The sequence below is a fragment of the Equus quagga genome, chromosome 17, assembly GCF_021613505.1.
Source record: "Equus quagga isolate Etosha38 chromosome 17, UCLA_HA_Equagga_1.0, whole genome shotgun sequence".
NCBI classification, from domain to species: Eukaryota; Metazoa; Chordata; class Mammalia; order Perissodactyla; family Equidae; genus Equus; species Equus quagga.
This window is the reverse complement of record NC_060283.1, coordinates 52,725,689-52,745,055: the sequence shown is the minus strand read 5'-3', so window position 1 is coordinate 52,745,055 and position 19,367 is coordinate 52,725,689. Positions and strand designations below refer to the sequence as shown.

General features: G+C 46.3%; 1 protein-coding gene across 4 annotated transcripts in view; it reads left to right on the top strand.

Annotated features, from left to right (window-relative positions):
* SMARCAL1 (SWI/SNF related, matrix associated, actin dependent regulator of chromatin, subfamily a like 1) overlaps positions 1-10,685 on the top strand; it is a 53,596-nt gene extending 42,911 nt beyond the window's left edge. For all 4 annotated transcript variants that reach the window (XM_046644023.1, XM_046644026.1, XM_046644024.1 and 1 more), the window contains exons 15-18: positions 4,261-4,443; positions 5,604-5,704; positions 6,680-6,776; positions 10,412-10,685. In XM_046644023.1, the coding sequence (XP_046499979.1) occupies positions 4,261-4,443; positions 5,604-5,704; positions 6,680-6,776; positions 10,412-10,630 (600 nt within the window). In that variant the 3' untranslated portion in view covers positions 10,631-10,685. The remainder of the gene's footprint in view (positions 1-4,260; positions 4,444-5,603; positions 5,705-6,679; positions 6,777-10,411) is intronic.
* Positions 10,686-19,367: the final 8,682 nt, after the last annotated feature.

Genomic DNA, 19,367 nt, shown 5'->3' with positions numbered 1-19,367 from the left:
TCGTTTTGTGGGGACAAGTATTTGTATGAACATCCTCCTCTCTTCCTTCCTTTTGTTCCTCCTTGTTACTGTCAAAGTGGCTTTATTAATTGTACATGGCAGTGTACAGACTTCAGTATAGTTTTATAGTTCTTGTTAAATTGAGTGAGAAATATCTAGGATTTCCAAGGATGTTCGTTAAAACTAAATACATCATATTTTCACCTCCTTTTTCATTTGTGGTTAAATCTAGGACCATAAATTTCCTTTCTCTTCCTTCATCTTTCATTACACTTATGTACTATTTCAAACATACGGATGATTACGGAGAAATACACAGCAAACACCTATATGGCCCCCACCTAGATTTAATACATTAAATGTTTTGCTATATTTATTTCAAATGTTATTTTTTAGGTAATGTAACACTTAGGCCTCCTGTGTAGTCCTCTAGTTCATTCCCCTTCCTGGGAGATAACCACTATCCTTAAGTCCTTCCCCTCCATATTGTCATACTTTAGAAGTGTGTATCTTTAAACAATATGTGGTGTTCCCTTGTGTAGTTTTTAATTTACATAAACGGTAGCATAGTGTAAGCATCCTGCAGTTTACTTTTTTGTTTAACATTATTTTTAAGATTTCTCTCTACAGTGTTACAGGTGTGGTTCTTTCACTGTAACTGCTGAGCAGTATCTCATTGGATGAGTGCCACAGTGTATCCGTCTTCCTGCTGAGGGATGTTGCATTTGCAGTTTTGGCTATTGTGTGAATATGTTTGCGTGGGTGTGTGTGCGCGCGTAGGTATGCCGTGTGTGCACAGGTGTGCCTGGGCACGCTCATCGGTAGGCTCACCTGTAGCTCTCCTCGGGACTGTGAAATTGCTCTCCAGGGTGTCAGTCACATTTATAATAGCATTTGGGGATTTCTGCTATTGTACGTGCTCATCAACACTTAGTGTTATCAGACTTTTTGCTTTTGCCGATGAAATCTCATCTCATTCTTATTTTCATTTGCATTTCCCTGGCTGCCAGAAAAAGCTGTACCCTTTTATGTGTTTATTGGTCATTTCAGGCTCTCTTCTGTGAATATTCTGCTGTTTTTCTTTTGGATTGTTTGTCTTTGTTTTATTGTTTTGAAAATATTCTTCATAAATTCTAGCTATTAACTCTTTATCAGTTATGTTTGTATCTTTTTAAGTTTCTGTTGAACAGAAGTTTTAAATTTTTATCTTAATTTTTAGTTATAATATATTTTGAGTTTATTAATTTTTTCTGATATGTTTTTTAGTTTTTGTGACTGGTTTAAGAAATCTTTCCCTACCTGAGGTCATGAAGATTTTCTCCTGTATTTTTTTTCTGGAAATTTTAGAGGTGGACCATTAATCTACCTGGATTCAAATAATGTGATGCAGAAAGCCAGCCAATAGAATTAAAAGCTATAATCCCTGGGAGGAAAAATCAGAGCTGTTTCTATTTTCAAGAAACCCAAGACAGTTAATTGGAAAACTATTAGAATGCATAGGAGTTTAGTAGGTTGCCTGGACTCCAAAGAAATAGACTAAAGTAATTTGCATTTTTTTATGTACCAGCTATAACTAATTAGTTAATATAAGGGGAAAAAGGTAGGTTCACAGCAACAAAAAGTATAAAGTAGCTACTACTAATCTCAGCAAGAAGTGTAGAGACTGCTGAAGACTTGGAGAGGCTGCGCAGTGTAAAATTTGATAAAACCCAGACGTGCTGGTCCCAGAGCTGGTGGCCAGGTGGTGGAATAAGGGGTAGCCCTTTAGTATAAATTAAAAACAAATGCATGATTGAGGAGTCATCACAAATCAGGTTTAATTTACTAACAGATAAAGTTTGGGTAACTGGAGGGGGGGAAACTTAAATGAAACTTTATTTCCCTGCTTACTAGATTAAATTCCAGATGAGTCAAAGCTCCTTGAAACCATGAAGTATTAGAGGCAAATATAGACGAACATATAGCTGATGACTAGTTAGAGGAATGACTTTCTAAGCATAAAAACAATGAAAGAAATTACAAAGGAAAAATTGATTCAGATTACCTAAAAAGTGGATCCACTCTGTCACACACATACACAGTGGTTAAATCACAGTTCTTTTTGAACACTTGGTACTTTTTTTTTTCACAAGGCAATTCGGCAATAACTTTAATGTGCACACTAATTTTTCCAAGCTCCTCTTCTAGGAATTTATCCTGAGGAAATAACCAAACGAGTCCGAAAGATTATATAAAAGAATATTAGTCATGGTGTTATTTATGATATTGAATAATTTAGAGACCTAAATATTCATCAGTAGGTGTACTTTTAAATAGTAGTCCATTCAGCCATAAAAAATAATGATGTAGATCAGTGGTTCTTAACTTTGTGGAGATCAGTGGATCCTTTAAGAACCTGAAATATGAAGAAATTCAACTCCACTAGTAATCAAATAAATGAAAATTAAAACAAGCTACTTTTTTTTAACCTATCGCGTCAGCAGGGATTCTGGAGATGTGCGGTGCTCCCGGTTGACAACAGCGCGGTGAGCTGGACGTGTTCATGCGTTACTTGCTGGAAAGCTGTTTGGCGATTACATTGAGAGCCTTAAATTACGTTTTTCTCTTTGACCACACAACTTCAATTTTTAGTAGTCTAGTCTAAGGAAATAACAAAATATGGGCAAAGAACCATGACGAGGTTTATTTTAATCCATCCTTTTTGAATATTTTATTAACTTTATTGACGTATAATTAGCATACAGTTAACTGTACGTATTTGAAGTGTATAATTGAGTGAGAATCAAGATAGTGAACACAGCCATCAGCCCCGGAAGTTTCCTTGTGCCCTTGGCGATCCTCCTGTCTCTCCCGCCTTTCCATCTCCAGGCCTTGCTGATCTGTTTGTCATTATAGGTTAATTTGCATTCCTTAGAGCTTTATAGAAATGTGGAATCATACAGTGTCCACTTTTTTTTAAATCTGATTTCTCTCAGCATGTTTTGAGATTCGCACCTATTGTTGTGTGTATCAGCAGTGCATTCCTTTTTATTGTTAACCAACATCCCTTTGTGTACATGTACAATTTTTTATCCATTCTCCTGTCGATGGACATTTGCCAACCCATCCTTTTTTGGTGAAAATTAGAAATCCCCCAAGTGTAAAGAAATAGATGACTGGTTAAATTATACTGTTGCTGATAAGGAAATATATAGCCGTTAAAAATCATATTTTAGAAAGCTTTTTAGTAATTTCATTTCCAGTATCATGTTTATTGAAGAAAAGCAGGATATAAAACTTTTTATTTAAAAGATTATTATACACATTGAGAAAAGAGTGACAGGAAAAAAATACATTGGTAATATTTTAATTTTTTTGTTTTCCTTAAAATGTTTATTATTAGAAAAAATAAATAAATGCCTCTTAAAAGAAAATAAGCTAAAATAAACATGCAGCTACCATATGACCCAGCAGTTGACTCCTGGGCATTTGCCCAGAGGAATGAAAGCTTATGTTCATACAGAAACCCGTGCAAGTGTTGTGGCAGCTTTATCTGTAGTAGCCCAAGATGGAACCAGCCCAGATGTCCTTCAGTGGGCGGATGGCTCAGCTGTAGTCCGTATGTACCTCGAATGTGACTCCGCAGTAAAGAGGAATGAGCTACCAATACACACAGCCCCTTGGCTGAATCTCCAGGAATGATGCTGAGTTAAAAAAAAAAAAGCCATCCCCAATGGTCACACAGTGTCTGGCTCCACTTATAATACATTCCTGAAACATTGTGGAAATGCATCACAGATTAGTAGGGACTGGGGAGAAGCAGAGGGAGCCGGAGGGAGGTGGGGGTGGTTATGAAAGTGCTACAGGAAGATCTTGGTGGTACTGGAACTGCTCAGCGGTGTGACTGTGAATGTGGATACATGAGAACTTAAGTGATAAAGTTGTATAGAAAACACACACACACAGACATACAAGTGAAACTGGGGAGGTCTGAGTAAGACCCGTGGATTGGGTCAAAGTCAATATCCTCGTTGTGAACTTATACTATGGTTTTACAAAACATTACCATTGGGGAAAACTAGGCAAAATGTGCAAGGAATCTCTGTATTGTTGCTTAACCTGCGTGTGAATCTACAATTATCTCAACACAAATTTCAATTGGAAAGAAAAGAAGCCCCGGGAGCAGGATCAAGTGACAAACGACGCCCCCGGGGGGTGAGCGAGGAGAGCAGCGTGGTTCTCCCGCAGCCCCAGCCCACGTTTCCGTCCCTGTCCCTGCAGCACGTGCAGCACATCCGCATCGATGGCGCCACCTCCTCCGCAGACCGAGAGGCTCTGTGCCAGCAGTTCCAGCTGTCCGAGAGGCACGCCGTCGCCGTGCTGTCCATCACCGCTGCCAACATGGGCCTCACCTTCTCCTCGGCGGACCTGGTGGTGTTCGCTGAACTGTTTTGGAACCCAGGGGTAAGGGTCGCAGCAGACTTGAGTTCCTGGGCGTGCTCATGGCCTCGGGGAGGAGGGAGCCGGCGAGCTGTCCTAGTGCCGGGTTCATCTTCTTCCGCCGGTTCCGTGTTTATACTTTCCACGGGTCAGTATTCGCGCCTTTGAGGCACTCGCACATCTACTGGCTCCTCATTAGGTCATCAGAACGACCTGCTAGGAAGCAGGATGACAGACTCCATCTCATCAGTGGGAAAACGGAAGTTGATTAAAGGCTAGAAGGAATCTTAGACTTCATCTTTCCCTGAGGAAGTCGGGGCACAGACAGCTCAAGTGCACAGCTGTCCCTGAAGGGGAGCGCGTGGCAGCAGCAGGCAGAGCGCAGGGGGCCAGGCTGCCAGCAGGTGCCCCTTTTATTAACCATCCCTGTGAGCTGCTTTAGCCAATGAGCCAAACCGGGCCACCGCCATGGTGTTCCCTGAGCATGGTCCTTGTGCCCGCTGGCCTTACCTCATCAGCTGAGGGCTGGGACAACAGGTAGAAGACATTTGTTTGGACTCATAAAATTTTCTGCTGAGCTCCAGAAAGAGACTGTTTCCCTTCCGAAGTTCTGACATCGTGTGGCTTTCACTGGCCACATGGGTCATGTCGGTGACTGCTTTAATGATGGGTAACTTCAAGGTTGAAGGCATTTTGTAATAGAAACAGGGCTCTTGGTTTTCCTTATTTATTGCAGGGCTTGCCACTATATAGAAAAACCACCCTACCCCCTAATCATACATGGCTTCTCCCTTGGGTGCGATATGTTTGTTTATTTAGAAGATAACTTTTTATTCTGTGGAGAGAAGAGTGGGAGCGAGCCAGGTTTCCTTCATTTGCCCTCCGTTGCAGCCTGATGGCAGGGCCGAAGCCGCTGTCTGTCGCAGGATCGCAGGACCTGCACCACGCCCAGCCCTGAAGGGCCGTCCACAGCCATCCAGCTGCAGACTTAGCTCCCCAGGCAGCGTTTGTTTGGTTCTCTCTTGTCAGATGACGGGTTCCTGTAGACAGAGGCTCGGGACACGGCAGCAAAGAGCTTTGAGGAGAGAGGGCTGACATGGGGTCGGGGGCAGGGGGCTGCCTGCAGTGGTGGCTGAGCCACTTCGGGCCTTGACCTGCATGCATCCTGATCCCTGGCTGCGCAGGTGCTGATCCAGGCTGAGGACCGGGTGCACCGCATCGGACAGTCGAGATCTGTGGGCATCCACTACCTCGTGGCGAGAGGCACAGCTGACGACTACCTTTGGTACGGCCGGCCGTGGCCCGGCGGTGGGGGTTGAGCACAGTTGACCCGATGTCGTGTTTCCTTTGCTCCCTCGGTGCTTCTGCTTTTGCCAAGGTCTTCGGGACCCACACAGAAGACCCTTAGTCATGCCTCCCGCTCTCATGACCACGTGTGGCCCCCGTCACAGTGCTCACTGGTGGCTTGCAGGGTGCATGAGGACATCGTGTAGGCATAAGGGGATGTGGCTGCTTGCCCACTGGTCTGAGACATGGGAGGGGAACTGATTGTGGTGAAGTGTAGATGGAATTTCATTTGTGAAACACTGTTCCCAGCTGTGAAGGCACTTGTTGAGATGGCCCCTGTCCCCCTTTGTCACACACGTTGGTATGATAAAGTCACATCTTACAGTGCTGCTGCTGGGCCATCGGGAGAAAGTGGCTCACCCTGGGCCATTTAGGGTTCGTTAGCAGAGCAGGGGTAACATTTCCAACCCTGGGGGTTCATGTCTGTTACCTAAGCAGAAGTTCCCAGAATGCTCCTTCCCAATCCCATCCCCTTTCCTGATAGGCAGTTTCTTGATTCTCTCTTTAGTTTCCACTGCTCGCCTCTGTTCCCAGGCTTATGACTAACGGGTCTTACCTTTAAATGTGTGCACATTGCACGCCCCCACCCCCCCTCCGCTTTGTGTAGCAGATTTGTTAATTGGGTGGCTCATAACAACACTAGGTTCAAGATTGGTTGTAATGAGGCAGCCTTTATTTCCTGCATGTCTTCCAGTAGAAAGAATTTTGAACCTGGTGATATGAGCCCAGCTTGGTTGGTGCACAGTAGAGAGGGGCCATTATTTCAGGATGGGCGTTTGTGCCTCAAGGCATGCGAAGAGGTGAAGCAGTAAGCATGTCGCAATCCCGTAAGAAAGACGAGGGTGGCGGCGTTTCACTCAGTCTGCTGGTTCTGTGCGGGTTGTATTCACTGCAGCTCATTTCTCCCGAACAGGCCCCTGATTCAAGAGAAGATTAAAATTCTGAGTGAAGCCGGGCTTTCTGAGACCAAGTTTTCAGAAATGACAGAAGCCACCGATTACCTCTACAAGGTAACACTAGCACATGGCTTCTCCCCGCTGGGGTGGAGGGAGGCGTGAAGCCATCTGCCCAGCCCTGGGGTCTGAGTGGGAAGGTGTGAATCACTCTGGGGACCTCCCCCAGCCCAGGAGCTGAAAATGATGGCCTGCAGTCCTTCTCAGTTCAATCCATATGTACCTTCCTTTATGGAAAATCCTCCTCCTGCTTCTGACATGCCCTCTGGATTCTCATAAAACCAGGGCTTTTAATTGCTGCATTTTCCATCAGTCCATTAGAAACTGACAGAAAGCTCCCCATGGCAACTTTTGAATTACTGCAATACGTACATAGCAACGCCGCACACACAGCTGCGACAGGAACGTGTTCCAAGCACAGAGTAGGAGTGTTCAAAATAGGGTGTCGCTTTTAGGTAACATATTGCCCCCTCTGTTGTTGCGTTTTATTCTGGGTCTCCCCACGTTATAGAGGGGTGAACAGAGACATGCAGAAGAGTAAGACTTGCCCGCGTCACAGGTCCTGTGAAGCCAGCCCAAAGCAGAAGGCTGCCCAGCCCAGCCAGCATTCCCTCTGTGACAGCCCCTCTTGTTATCACGGAAAGTAAGAGGCCGGTGAGCTTCCTTCCGTGACCACATGGGCCTTGTCAGAGGTGCTGGGACAAAGGCTTGTTTGCCTCCAGAGAGGACAGCCGGGGCTCAGCAAGTCTGCCCAGGCCTAGCACTGCAGCCCAGTGGCCGCCACGGCCTCTTCCTCCTCCATTTTAGTGAAACTCAGTGGGGAGGAGCAGGAGGCACAGAGACTTCCCCAGCTCAGGCAGTTGACCAGAAGGTGGAACTTGGGAGGTCCTGCCTGCTGGGGGGACCCGAGTGAATCGATTCTAGCAAGAGCCTGGACAGAGGTCTGAGCCTCACCCAGAAAGGTGGCCTGATGGAAATGAGGCACCTCTCCTCCTGTGGAATTACTGAGCTTCAGACGCTGAGTTAATCAACAGACTCTTGTAGGTAACGCTAAGACTTAAGAATCTGAGAATTCCATCTTTCATTGACATTCACTTAGCACCTTTCTTCCAAATGTAATTATTGGAATAAATAAGACTCCGAGATCATATTTTTTTAAGTGTAGAGTGTAAATTATCCTTATAGATATAGACAGTTTAATAAGCCAATTTTAAAATAACCTTATTTTTTGAGCTTTTTAAAGAACTAATTCAGTTGAATGGCAGATATTTTGACATAGCCTTGGTTATTATATGCCCTTTGAAAAGAAAGAGCCTTATTTTTAAATGATTCTCGACCAATAAGAATGTTTACTTATAACTCATTTATTCATACTGGCCTCACCCTCAGTTACTCTGAATTAGGTAAGAATTTCTGCCTAAAATGCAAGTGCAAGATAATATAAATGGGATTTATCAATATTTATTTTGATTAATAATTATATCAATTTATTTTTTTTTATTAAAATGGGGCTAGAAAATGTTGCTTCCTATGTAGGAGACAAAAGTGAAAGAGGTGATGTCTCTCAGATAAGCTGCCTTCTGAGAGGGGAAGTGAAGTATACTTCCCTGACCTTGAAACTTTCCATCCACTGCTCGCTCCACGTTAACACACCGTGTTGCCATTGTCATAATCAAGGGCATGTCGACATTATTTCTGCGTGGAATAGGCTGCCTGGCGGGGTAGCATTTCCTGGACATTTCAGTTGCTCAGACAGAAGTTGATGAGGCCGTCCCAGAGGAGGACGCGTGGATGGTGTGGGCTTGACCTTAATGACCTTAATATCACTTCCTGTCTGAAAGGCGAGGGAATGAAGGCTGCAGGTTAACTGAATAATCTGGAGTTCTTACGTGACCAGCTCCCGTGATCAGTTCTCATGCAACTTCACTTCAGTAGTGTGGAGGGCTTCTGTGAAGGAAGAGAGGCCAGTCATGTTGGAACCTGGTTACAAAGAGGCTGGAAAGCTGGGGGAGCAGCTTTAGACTTGATGAGGTAGACACAGGGGGACCCAAGGATGTGACAGGAAAACCTTAAAGATAGTGTGAGCCTGACAGGGACCTGTCAGGGATTGAAGTGGGAGGAGGCCCGAAGCGGGCAGTGCCATCGAGCCATTGCAAATCCGCACAGGGACAAAGTGATCTGGCCAGTAAGGAGCGTGGCTGTGAAGTGTCGGGGAGGGACCAGATGGGAGAAACAAACTGGGGGCCAGTTTGAGATACGAGATACAGAGTCAGGATCCCCTGGGGATGTCAAGCTGGGGAGACTATAAGAATGTTGGTAGATTGTCAAAACTAGGCTTCTCTGGACGAGGAGCTGGTTTAAGGATGTGGGCGCGAGAGGAGAGAGGGTTTTGGCTTTCAAACAAGTCTAGTGTTAGGGAACTGTGGGATGTCAGTTTGTGGTTGGTGGTGCCATCGAGTCAATTCCAGCTCCTAGCAGCCCCTGTGCACAGCAGATCTGAACCCTGTCCAGTCTTTTTGCACCATCCTCTCACCCTCCAGCACTTTATCAGACAATGCTCCACTGCTCTTCATTGGGTTTTCATGGTTGATTTTTTTCAGAGGTGCATGGCCAGGTCCTTCCTCTTAGTCTTTCTTAGTCTGGAAGCTCCATGGAAACCTGCCCACCATGGGGACCCTGGGGGTATTTGAAATCCTGGTGGTGTAGCTTTCAGCATCACAGCAACACACAGCCACCACAGTATGACAACCGACAGACAGGTGGTGTGGTTCCCTGACTGGGACACGAACCTGGGCTGCACTGGCAACAGTGCCGAATCTTAGTCTTAAGCTAGACTACCAGGGCTGAGATGTCAGTGGAGATATTGAAAATGTACCTCTGGATTGACAGATGATCACGATCAGGAATTAGATTTAGGAGAGGTCAACAAAGGGGTGATAGCGAGCCCATCGTGTGTTGTGGTTGTAACCACTGGGCATGATTTTGATACTAGACTCTTGTCAATGCATAGGTGCAGTGGGTGGGCATTTTGATCATTTGTAACTTTAAAAAAAAAAACATTGGCCCTGAGGTAATATCTGTTGCCAATCTTCTTTTTTCTTCTTCTCCCCAAAGCCCCCCAGTACATACTTGTATATTCTAGTTGTGGGCATTTGTAACTTTAAGATGGTCAGAAACAGGTACAGGTGTCTACTTGTCAGTATGTTAAGTATGTGTGGTTTTATTAACCATCCTGAAAATTAGACATAAGCCATGGTGAAGCACACTGATTTGGCAGGTGAACTACGACTGAACTAACCGCTCAGCGGAGAAAGGCTTCGGAGGAAGTGAGATTTTGGGAGCTATTTCAATACTGAAATACTGATTTGCAAAGTTAGAAGGGAGAAAACCTTTCCAACATAAATTGTAGTATGAGATCAGGTTCTCTGATGCTCTCACCACCATTTCTTTTTTTTTTCTTTACCCACCAAGCAGCCGGGAAGATAAGATATCAGACACCATGGCGGTGAGGCTGCTTTAGTGATGAATAGTTTCCTGGCAGGTCTGCACTGGCCGTCGGGCAGCGCTGGACGTGATAGGATGCCTGGTCCCTTGCCTTTGTGGCTTCTCGCCAGCCAGAGCAGCAAAGGGAGAGTCAGTTTGTTGGAGCCTAGCAGCTTCTTTTCATGTTTTCTTTTCTTTCCGTGGTGAAGGACCCAAAGCAGCAGAAGATCTATGACCTATTCCAGAAGTCCTTTGAGGAAGACGGAAGTGACATGGAGCTCCTGGAGGCAGTGGAGTCCTTTGACCCCGGAAGTGGTTCTCAGGACACAGAAGACACCCTGGATGAAAGCACGTCGACGGGCAGTCCACTGAAGAAAAGGAGGTTTGAATTTTTTGATAACTGGGACAGCTTCACCTCTCCCCTATAAGAGGGGCAAAAAAAGCATTTAAAAATCACGGAATTCATTAAAATAAAATAAGACATTTCGTTTTTAAAGCCTGTGCTTCTCTTGTCATTATGGCAGCATCTCGGTCTCCCACCCGGGGGAGGGACCAGGCCGAGGGTCAGTGTCTCCTTTCCAACATCATGATGTGCGGGTTTGCGGGGGTCTTAATCAGCCTTAGCTTTTCTGGCTGAGAAAAGAGACAGGAGGTTGTTGTAGTGGTAATTCACATTCTTTAAATAACGAGGTGCTTCCCACTCAGCCCCCCAAATGTGGATATTTAACGTTTATTGATTCAACAGGTATTTATCGAGCACCTCATAGGCGCCAGGCATGTTCTAGGTGCTGGCAGTAACTCGCCGAACAACAGAGAAGCACGTACTCCTCTGCTGAGACGATCATGTAATGAGAGAAGCGATAGTTGTGTGTCCTGTGGAGAAATATAAAGGAAGGGTTTAGAGCCGAGGGCGACAAGCTTTCTCTATAAATAGCCAGATAGTAAATATTTTGGCCTTTATGGGTCAGGACATCCCTGCTGAAACTACTCAACTCTGCTGCTGTTGTGAGAAAATAATGATAAATAATCTGGAAACAAATGATCACGACTCTTTTCCAATATAACTCCGTTACGGACACTGAAATTTGAATTTCATATAATTTGCACGTGTCATGAATTGTCATTCTTTTGATTTATTTCCAACCATTTAGAAATGCAAAATCTGCACCCAGCTACACAGGCCATACAGAAACAGGCCGTGGGCAGGATCTGGCCCCCGGACCATCGTTTGCTGACCCCTGGTTTAGAGCAGCATTGCCCAATAGAAATACAGCATGAACCACATATGTGATTTCAATTTTCTAATAGAGTATTTTAAAAAATAAAGATCAGATTGGTCATATTTTATTTAACCCAATGTATTCAAAATATTGTCATTTCAACATACTGTTACTGTTAAAAAGTTATTGAAAAACTTTACATTCTTTTTTTTTCCTACTAAGTCTTCAAAATCCAGTGTTTATTGGACACTAACAGCACATCTCAGTCTGGACTAGCCACGTTTCCAGTGCTTGGTGGCCACTTGTGGCTGGTGGCTCCTGTGCTGGACAGCCAGGCGTAGAGAGTGATGAGGGAGCCAAGTATGAGGTGGGAGGAGTGCTAGGTGATGACGTCGAGAGGCAGACGGGCAGGATGATGTGGAGCCCCGAGGTCCTGGTCAGGAGTGGGACCGTGTTGACTTGGAACATGAATGGAAGCCACTGACTGGTTTTGAGCAGGCGTGTGAGGCAATCTGATTTTGTTTTCAAAGGATCACCCAGTTTGTGTGTAGGAAATAGACCAGAAGGATGGACGGGGGGAACGACTGGGGAGGAGGCTGAGGAGACATTGCAGCGACCTTGGAGGAGATGCTGGGGTGGCCGGGCTGAGTATCAGTGTGAAGGAGGTGAGAAATGGTCAGATTCTGGGTCTGTTTCGAAGGTAGAGCTGAAAGGAATTGCAGATGCATCGACCGTGGGGCATCTGAGGAAGAGAAGAGTTAATCCTGAGACCCAGGGTTTTGCCTGAGCAAAGTGGTAGTGCTATCAACTGAGATAAGAAGACGGGGAAGAATAGGTTGGGGGCAGGGTGAGTGAGGGGTTTGCTATATACTTGAGGAGTTTGGAATAGCTGGTAGATGGCCTGTGGCAGACCTGGAGCCACCCTGCCCAGCTCCCCCTCCCTGGAGGGACTTGCTGCCTAGCTTCAGGGATGCAGTAAGCAGATGGCCTCTGCCTGGCCACAGCTTCCAGGTTGGACTCAGTCCACGGAAGTCCACTTTGTCCAAGGTCACACCCATCCTGGGGCAGCCTGCATCGGTGACTGAGCAAGGCGGGCATAAAGGCCGGGCCATTTGGGTCTGCTGCAGAGCTCCCCACTCCCTGCTGGGTTGTCTGAGGCTCTTTCAGGCCTGCGTCGTGCCTCAGCCCTGCTTCCTCCCGCTTCCTGTCACAGGCCTTGATCTCTAATAACACCTTGCACCCCAGACTCCATCTCAGTGTGTTTCCAGCAAACCCACCCTGTGGCAAGATCCACGTGGAGATGTTCTGTAGGCAGTGGGATGTCGAGTCTTTGGCCTGTAGCTGTGGATTCTGCGCTCCCCAGCTAGAGGTGGTGGTTAACAGCCCTGGGGCTGGGTGAGAGCGCCTCGGGCGCCTGGTGGCTTCAGGAAGAAAGCAGATCTCACTGTCCCCCAACACTCCAACGTTTGGGGTAGGGAAGAGGAGAAAGGAGACCAAGCAGGAAATTAAAGGAGGAAGAAAACCAAGATGGGTGTCCAGGAAAGGGATTTTTTTTAAGTATTTCAAAAAGGAAGGAGTTGCTGCTTTAATTGGTCTTGTAGGAAGACAGCGGGCTCAGGCCTAAGTGAAGGGTAGAGTTAGCCCAGTTTCTTGGCAGCACTGAAAGATGCCCAGCTGTTCCCATGTGGTATTGTGTGGATTTGCTTGTTAGACTCGAACGTTTTCCCTTTAGTGCTGTTTCCTGGGTGCTGGGCACTGGGCTGAGCACTTCCAAAGTACTGACACGGTGAACCCCACCTTGGAGGAGGGTAGTTAGATTTTTGTTGCACACGTGGAGTCTCTGCTGGGAAGTGGCAGAGCAGGACCTGCACTCAGGCCGCCCCCCAGAGCCCACCTGCAGGCGTAGTGTGCTGGTGCTCTGGCAGGTCGGTGAGCAAGTGTGTTACGTGGCTCCCTTCCTGAGGGGCTCAGCCCTGGCTGTCAGCCTGCGCTGGCCTCTGCAGGCCCCTGCTGGCTCTCTGCTCAACAAAGTAGAACATGACGACCCTGGAATGGACCACTTTCTTGTGCCTTTTAGTCCTCTTTCCTGGGCTGCCAGACAGCTCCAGTTGTGAGAAGGGATCTTTGGGAGCTGCCTCAGCCCCTTCGCCGTTGTCCAGGGGAGGCCAGGCTCACTGACCTCTCCGCCAGTCTGGACTCGGGGTGGGTCCATGTCCCTTGTAAGGCTCCAGCCTCGGGAAATAATGAGGAAGATGCTGACCTTTCTGCCTTCCTCGGTCAGACCTGGCGTTTGGTTGCTGTGCTTCCTGTTAATCTCTGTGCTGATCTGCTGCTGCTGGCTTCTCCACAGGGTCAGAGCTCTTCAGGAAGTCCAGCCTGAGCGCCTGGGTCTAAGGGGCTCCAGCTGCTTCTCTCGTCTTTCTGAGGAGAGTGGAGATCAGCACCTGGGCCTGCTTCCTGCTGGCATGTTCTGCCATGAAGGCTCTGCTTGGGCTCCAGATCTCCACAGATAATTACCCCTTTGGCTTCCTCAGCACCTGTTGAAATGAGAACTACGTGACGATATCTGGAGAAAACCCAGGGCAATGGCCTGGGACAGAGCACTTGTCGGGCTCTCCTTTGGGCCACCTGAGGTTGTCTCATACCCTCTCACTCCCAGCTCTCTATTTTATTTTTTAAATTTTGGTAGCTGTACCAGCTCGACATGTTTGCTTTTAACAGTGACTAGTCTTGGTGGAAACTTCTAGAGGACAAGTGTTGGGTCTATCTAAATTTTACTATACTTTTGCCCCAAACGGGCACTTCAATATTTCTCTAGCAGTGATTAACATAGAGCAGTGGCTGCTGTTTCACCCAAGAAGCTTTCCTAAGTCCTCATGAGTGGGTGCTCTGGAAAGCCAGTTACATCATGTCATGGCTGTTGCCCTTGGAGGTTCGTGATCTGCCATGGACACAGCGAGCTGTGCAGAGATGGAGGAGGACGCTGTCACTCGTGCCCTGGGTGGCCTTCTAGGAGGTGGCCCAATGGGAACAGAACCTGTACAAAAAGAAATGTTGACAATTCTACATAAACTTTGCCCTTGTGGTTTTTGCAGTCTTGCATTAATGGAAACAACATAGTCACTTCATTAGGGGAAAAAAATCTCTGGCATGAGTTAAGGCCCAGGAAGCAGAAAGGTTTTTGGGTCACAGTGAGGTCCTGAGAGAGTTTCAGAAAGAAGTGTTTTCTTCCTCGCCCGCCCCGGTGCCCATCCACAGCCCCTGTGCTGCGTACTGACATCACGGGCTGGAGAAACGCTAAGGAGCCCTCTCCCACGAGCCTGTGGACATATCCAGGGACACTGCCGCTTGCCCACTGCTCACTCAGCCCCCAGAGCATCCAGAGAAGGGTGGTGCAGCTTTGATTTTTTTTTTGAAGAAGAGTAGCCCTGAGCTAACATCTGCTGCCAGTCCTCCTCTTTTTGCTGAGGAAGACTGGCCCTGAGCTAACATCTGTGCCCATCTTCTACTTTATATGTGGGATGCCACCTCAGCATGATTTGACAAGCAGTGTGTAGGTCCGTACCTGGGATCTGAACTGGTGAACCCTGGGCCGCTGAAGTGGAACGTGCAAACTTCACTGCGTGGTGCAGCTTTTCAAGCTATGGGGTCCACTGGTGTCTAGTCAAGTTCCTTAATATCTTAGATAACGTGATGGTAGGGTCTCTACTTCTGTTAATAGTTCCTCCCCACTCCAAGGACGTGGCTAGGATACAGTGCGTACACTTGAAAAGTGAAAGTGAACTGTGTGGTGATTTTGACACACAGCTACCCAGCGTTGCTTACGAGAGTACTGACCATTGTTGAGTTAATGGATCCTTGCTCTGGTCACCTCGTGGCCTGCAGCACGGAGTGGCCTGTGCAGGGCTGCAGAGTGTCGGCCCAGTGCCTGCCATGGGCAGGGTTTGCCCTTGGTCCTCGCGATTTGGTGGTCGTGAACCTCTGTTCCTCTGTGGCCTCAGCAGATACGTCCTGTGGAGCCTCCATCTGGCCTCTGGTTGAACCTCAGTTTCAGCTGCTCTGGTGAAAAACTCTCTCTCTCTCTGAGATGTCCCTGAGGTCCTCCCAAGTAAATTTTATTTATACCATGTAGGCTGTGTATTTTAAATTAGGACATCCGAAATGTAACCCTGAAATTTTTTGAGAGCCGTCCAGCCATTTCTGTGTGATTCAGTGAAAGGCTCTTGGACTCATTTACAGAGAGAGTGAATACCTTTGGGCTTACGGAAGCATTTCCACACCAACTCCTTTTCCTCCTTTATTTGGAAGCTCAGTCTAGATAATCCCCCCACACCCCATCCACTGTGTTTTCTGGAAATGTCAATTGGGATGAAGAAAATCTGGGCCCATCTCATCCTACTCTGGTCCCTGCCCTAATTATCTCCTTAAAGGGTTTGACTGAAGGCCCCCCAGGCCCACTGGAGCTGTCTCTGCCTCCCTTGTCCAGGGTCATTAACTGGAGTCTTGTTCCCTGAGTGACCTTGGTTACTTTCTGCCTCCAGGGCTGGCGTCAGGAAGACTCCAGGAGGCAGCAAGGGATCCTGTTAGCCTTGATCCACTTGTGCTTGAATTAATCACGTCTTTTCCTTCTTGGCTTCCCAGGAGTCTTTTTCTAGGTCAGAGGGAGAGCTGAGAAAGAGCCAGAGATGTGGTCCCCACACTGCCTGCTCTGGGGTGTTGCCTTGTCTGTGCATTCTTGTCTCTTAGAACCTCGATGCTTTCTAAAGTTCTTTTGAGCTGAAATTTAAACTGCAAAGGGGATAAAAGAGAAGTCCAACCTTATTTTTTACCCTATCCTCTTAGTCCTTCCCAGGTTCAGGACTACAAGGTAAAAAATGGCTTGGAAGTTTAAGGGGAGTTTATTGGAGCTGTCTCTCATACCTGTGCTTTATTTTGGTTTTGTGTTTTCCTGTGGTGTCTCAGTGAAGGAAATGGATTCCTAATCATAGCAGAAAGGATCGAGAAGCCTATGAGTCATAGTCTTTGGGTATTATCACAGCCAACAGTTGTTCGATTTTGCAACAATCTCTGCCCACGTTCCTCCCGCATTCCATTCAACAGATTTTCTTGAACACCAGACGCTCTTCCTCTTTTTTACAGTCCCCCCCTTTTGGAGATGAAATATAATACAGAAAAGAGTTCATGAAATAAATTCACAGCTTAACAAAACGTTATAGAACAAACACTGGTACAACCATGACCCCAAGGTTATAAATATAATATCTTCTAGCAGCTTTATTGTTGTGCTTTTAATGTTTAGCTATACAACCGACCTGGAGTTTATTTTTGTACATAGGGTGAGGGAAGGTCAAGGTTAATTTTTTGCCACATGAATATGCAGTCAGTTTAGCACCACTTATGGAAAAGACTGTCCCGTCATCCACTGCTCTGCAGTGCCTTCTTTCCACTACTATAAATTTGATGTAAAAACTAACTAATCTAGAAAAAGTAAAAAAGTGGAAGTCGTACAGTCTCATCCTTTCTACTCCTAGCCCTACTTCCTAGAAATGCTAACTAATGTAAACAATTTAAGATGGAGCTATTGGTAATTATTCCCTATGCATTCAAGTATATGTAAATATATGTAGAATTTGTTTTTACAAAAATTGCGTCAAGCTCTTCCTACTGAAAATGACTCATTTCACATAAGAGATTTGGTCATTGTTTCATACTGATCTACCTTATTCCTTTTTAGAGTCACTAACTCCCATCCTGATGGATGTATTGCTTGTGTCAATGCTCCGTGAAATGTCCATTGAAAAAACAAGAACTAGAATGAATTTAAAGTAAATTTGTGGAGAGAAGAGAGGAAGGAAAGAATCCCTGTGCTGAGTCCATTTCAGACACCTGATTCTAGGTGTCCAGGGCGTGGCCTTGGCAGGCCTTGGCCCCTCTTGCTGAGTCAGCCCTTCCCTGCGGGGCTTGGCCCACAGGCCTCTTGACAGTTCTGTGCAGACTTTGCCCCTGTCTGTGGCCTCTGGGTACTTTAGTGAAGAGCAAGCCAGAGCTCTTTAGGCTTGAAATGAAGGAACAACATGGAGCCTGGGACTCCAGGATAAACCCTCCTGTCTCCGGCATGAGATGAATTTGGGAGGATACTTGCTCCTCAGATTTCTTTTGAGAATAAAACGTTCCACGTGCCCCCAAGAGAACTGGTTGACTCAACAGCTGAAAGAACTCTTCTCTGGAAGTGATTTTAACTTGTTTTTCTAAAGGGAAAAAGTGATTTTTGAGTGCCCCCAGGAGCAAGGGTGACTCAGCAGAGATTTTTACTGAGATTTTTACGGGTACGCATTACAGAGATTTTTACTGAGATTTTTACGGGTACGCATTACAGTTAACAATCGCTACACCTGATGGTCCTCTGATGGGGACGGAGGTTTATCAGCCCACAGATAAGACAGATGGAGACTTTAGGAGCCGCACAATTCTCTGCAGCCACTTAGAGCTGATTTCATGAGAGCTCTATTTGTACACCCTCAAGCTTGTTATTTAAAGAGAATTGTTCCGTTTTGACAAAATTGCTCTGAACATGAACAATTTCCTCCTATTATGGAGAGTCGCATTTTCAGCCACACTATTGCATTCTTACTCCTGCATTCTCTCTTCTCTTGCTCTCCATCTCTCAGACCCTCTAAAGGCCGGAGGTGAAGGAGGGTATGCAGGGTGCGAGGAGGGGAGGTGGTAAATTGGCTAAATGATGACCTGAACTAGACTCTAGAGCCAGCCCAGGGGCTCTGCCTGGGCTGCCCCAGCACCAGGCTGGCTGCGCTTACCCACCTGCCCCAGGCAAGTGAGCACCACTCCTGCTTGGTCTAGAGACGCGGACTGGAGCAGGAGAACCGTTAAAGTGCTTGGTTCTCCACACTCCGTCCACCAGTCCCATTCGTTTGCACCAATATGAATACATTTTTGTTTTAATTTGTAGTTTTCTGGAGGCAGGGCATAGTTTTGGTGAAGAGGTTTCCAGAAATCGTCCCCAACGCAGTGTGTTTCTCTTCTGGCAGGGAGGGACTTGCTCCCTTGGTCTCTCGCTATTCTTCACCCTGAAGGGGCAGAGGGTATATGGAGCCTGTGGTGGAAGTGAGAGACCTTGAGTACATCCTGCTCCTCAGTGGGCCTCAGGTTGCAGTAGCCGTGACTATAAGAGTCTCATCGTGCCCAAGCTAAAGAAATTAAGGACACAAGGGATGGGCATATTTTTAAGGGAAAGTAGAAAGCTGGTCTGCTGTGTGGCAGAGGAGGAGATAGCATCGAAAAGGCATCAAGAGACACTGAAATCAGGTATCTTCATCATCTCGATGAGGATAACCATCATTTAGAAATGCCCACTAGGCACTTCATAAAAGTTATTTCATCCTCCCAAGAACCTTATAAGGTGTATAGTAGACTCATTTTGCAGCTGAGGAAACAGCTTGAGTCTTGTGAAAACAGTAGAAAGAACATTGTTCTGGAAGTCATTTATTGCCTATACGACCTTGGGCAAGTCATTTGCCTTCCCTGGGCCTCAGGTTCCAGTTTGAGCTAGATTATCTCTAATGCCTTGTGTAGTTCTAACGTAAGTGGATTGAGCGTATAGGGCAGAGAAGCCTAGACACATGAAACCCTTTATCAACCCATCATCACCGTTAAACTATGCGAGGTAGCATTTCCCATTCAACAAGTATCATTACCACTGACAGGCCAGGCTCAGTGCTCGGTCCTGGGATGCCGAGGTGGCCCTGCCCGCATCGGGTTGACTTGTGGTGACCTTGGGTTGTTTTCTTAAATAGACTTTATTTTTTAGAAAAGTTTTAGATTTATAGAAAAGTTGAGATAGTACAGACAGTTCCATATACCCTCTCATCCAGATTCCCCTGTCATTAACATCTTACATCAGTTTGGTATATTTACTTTAATTAATGAA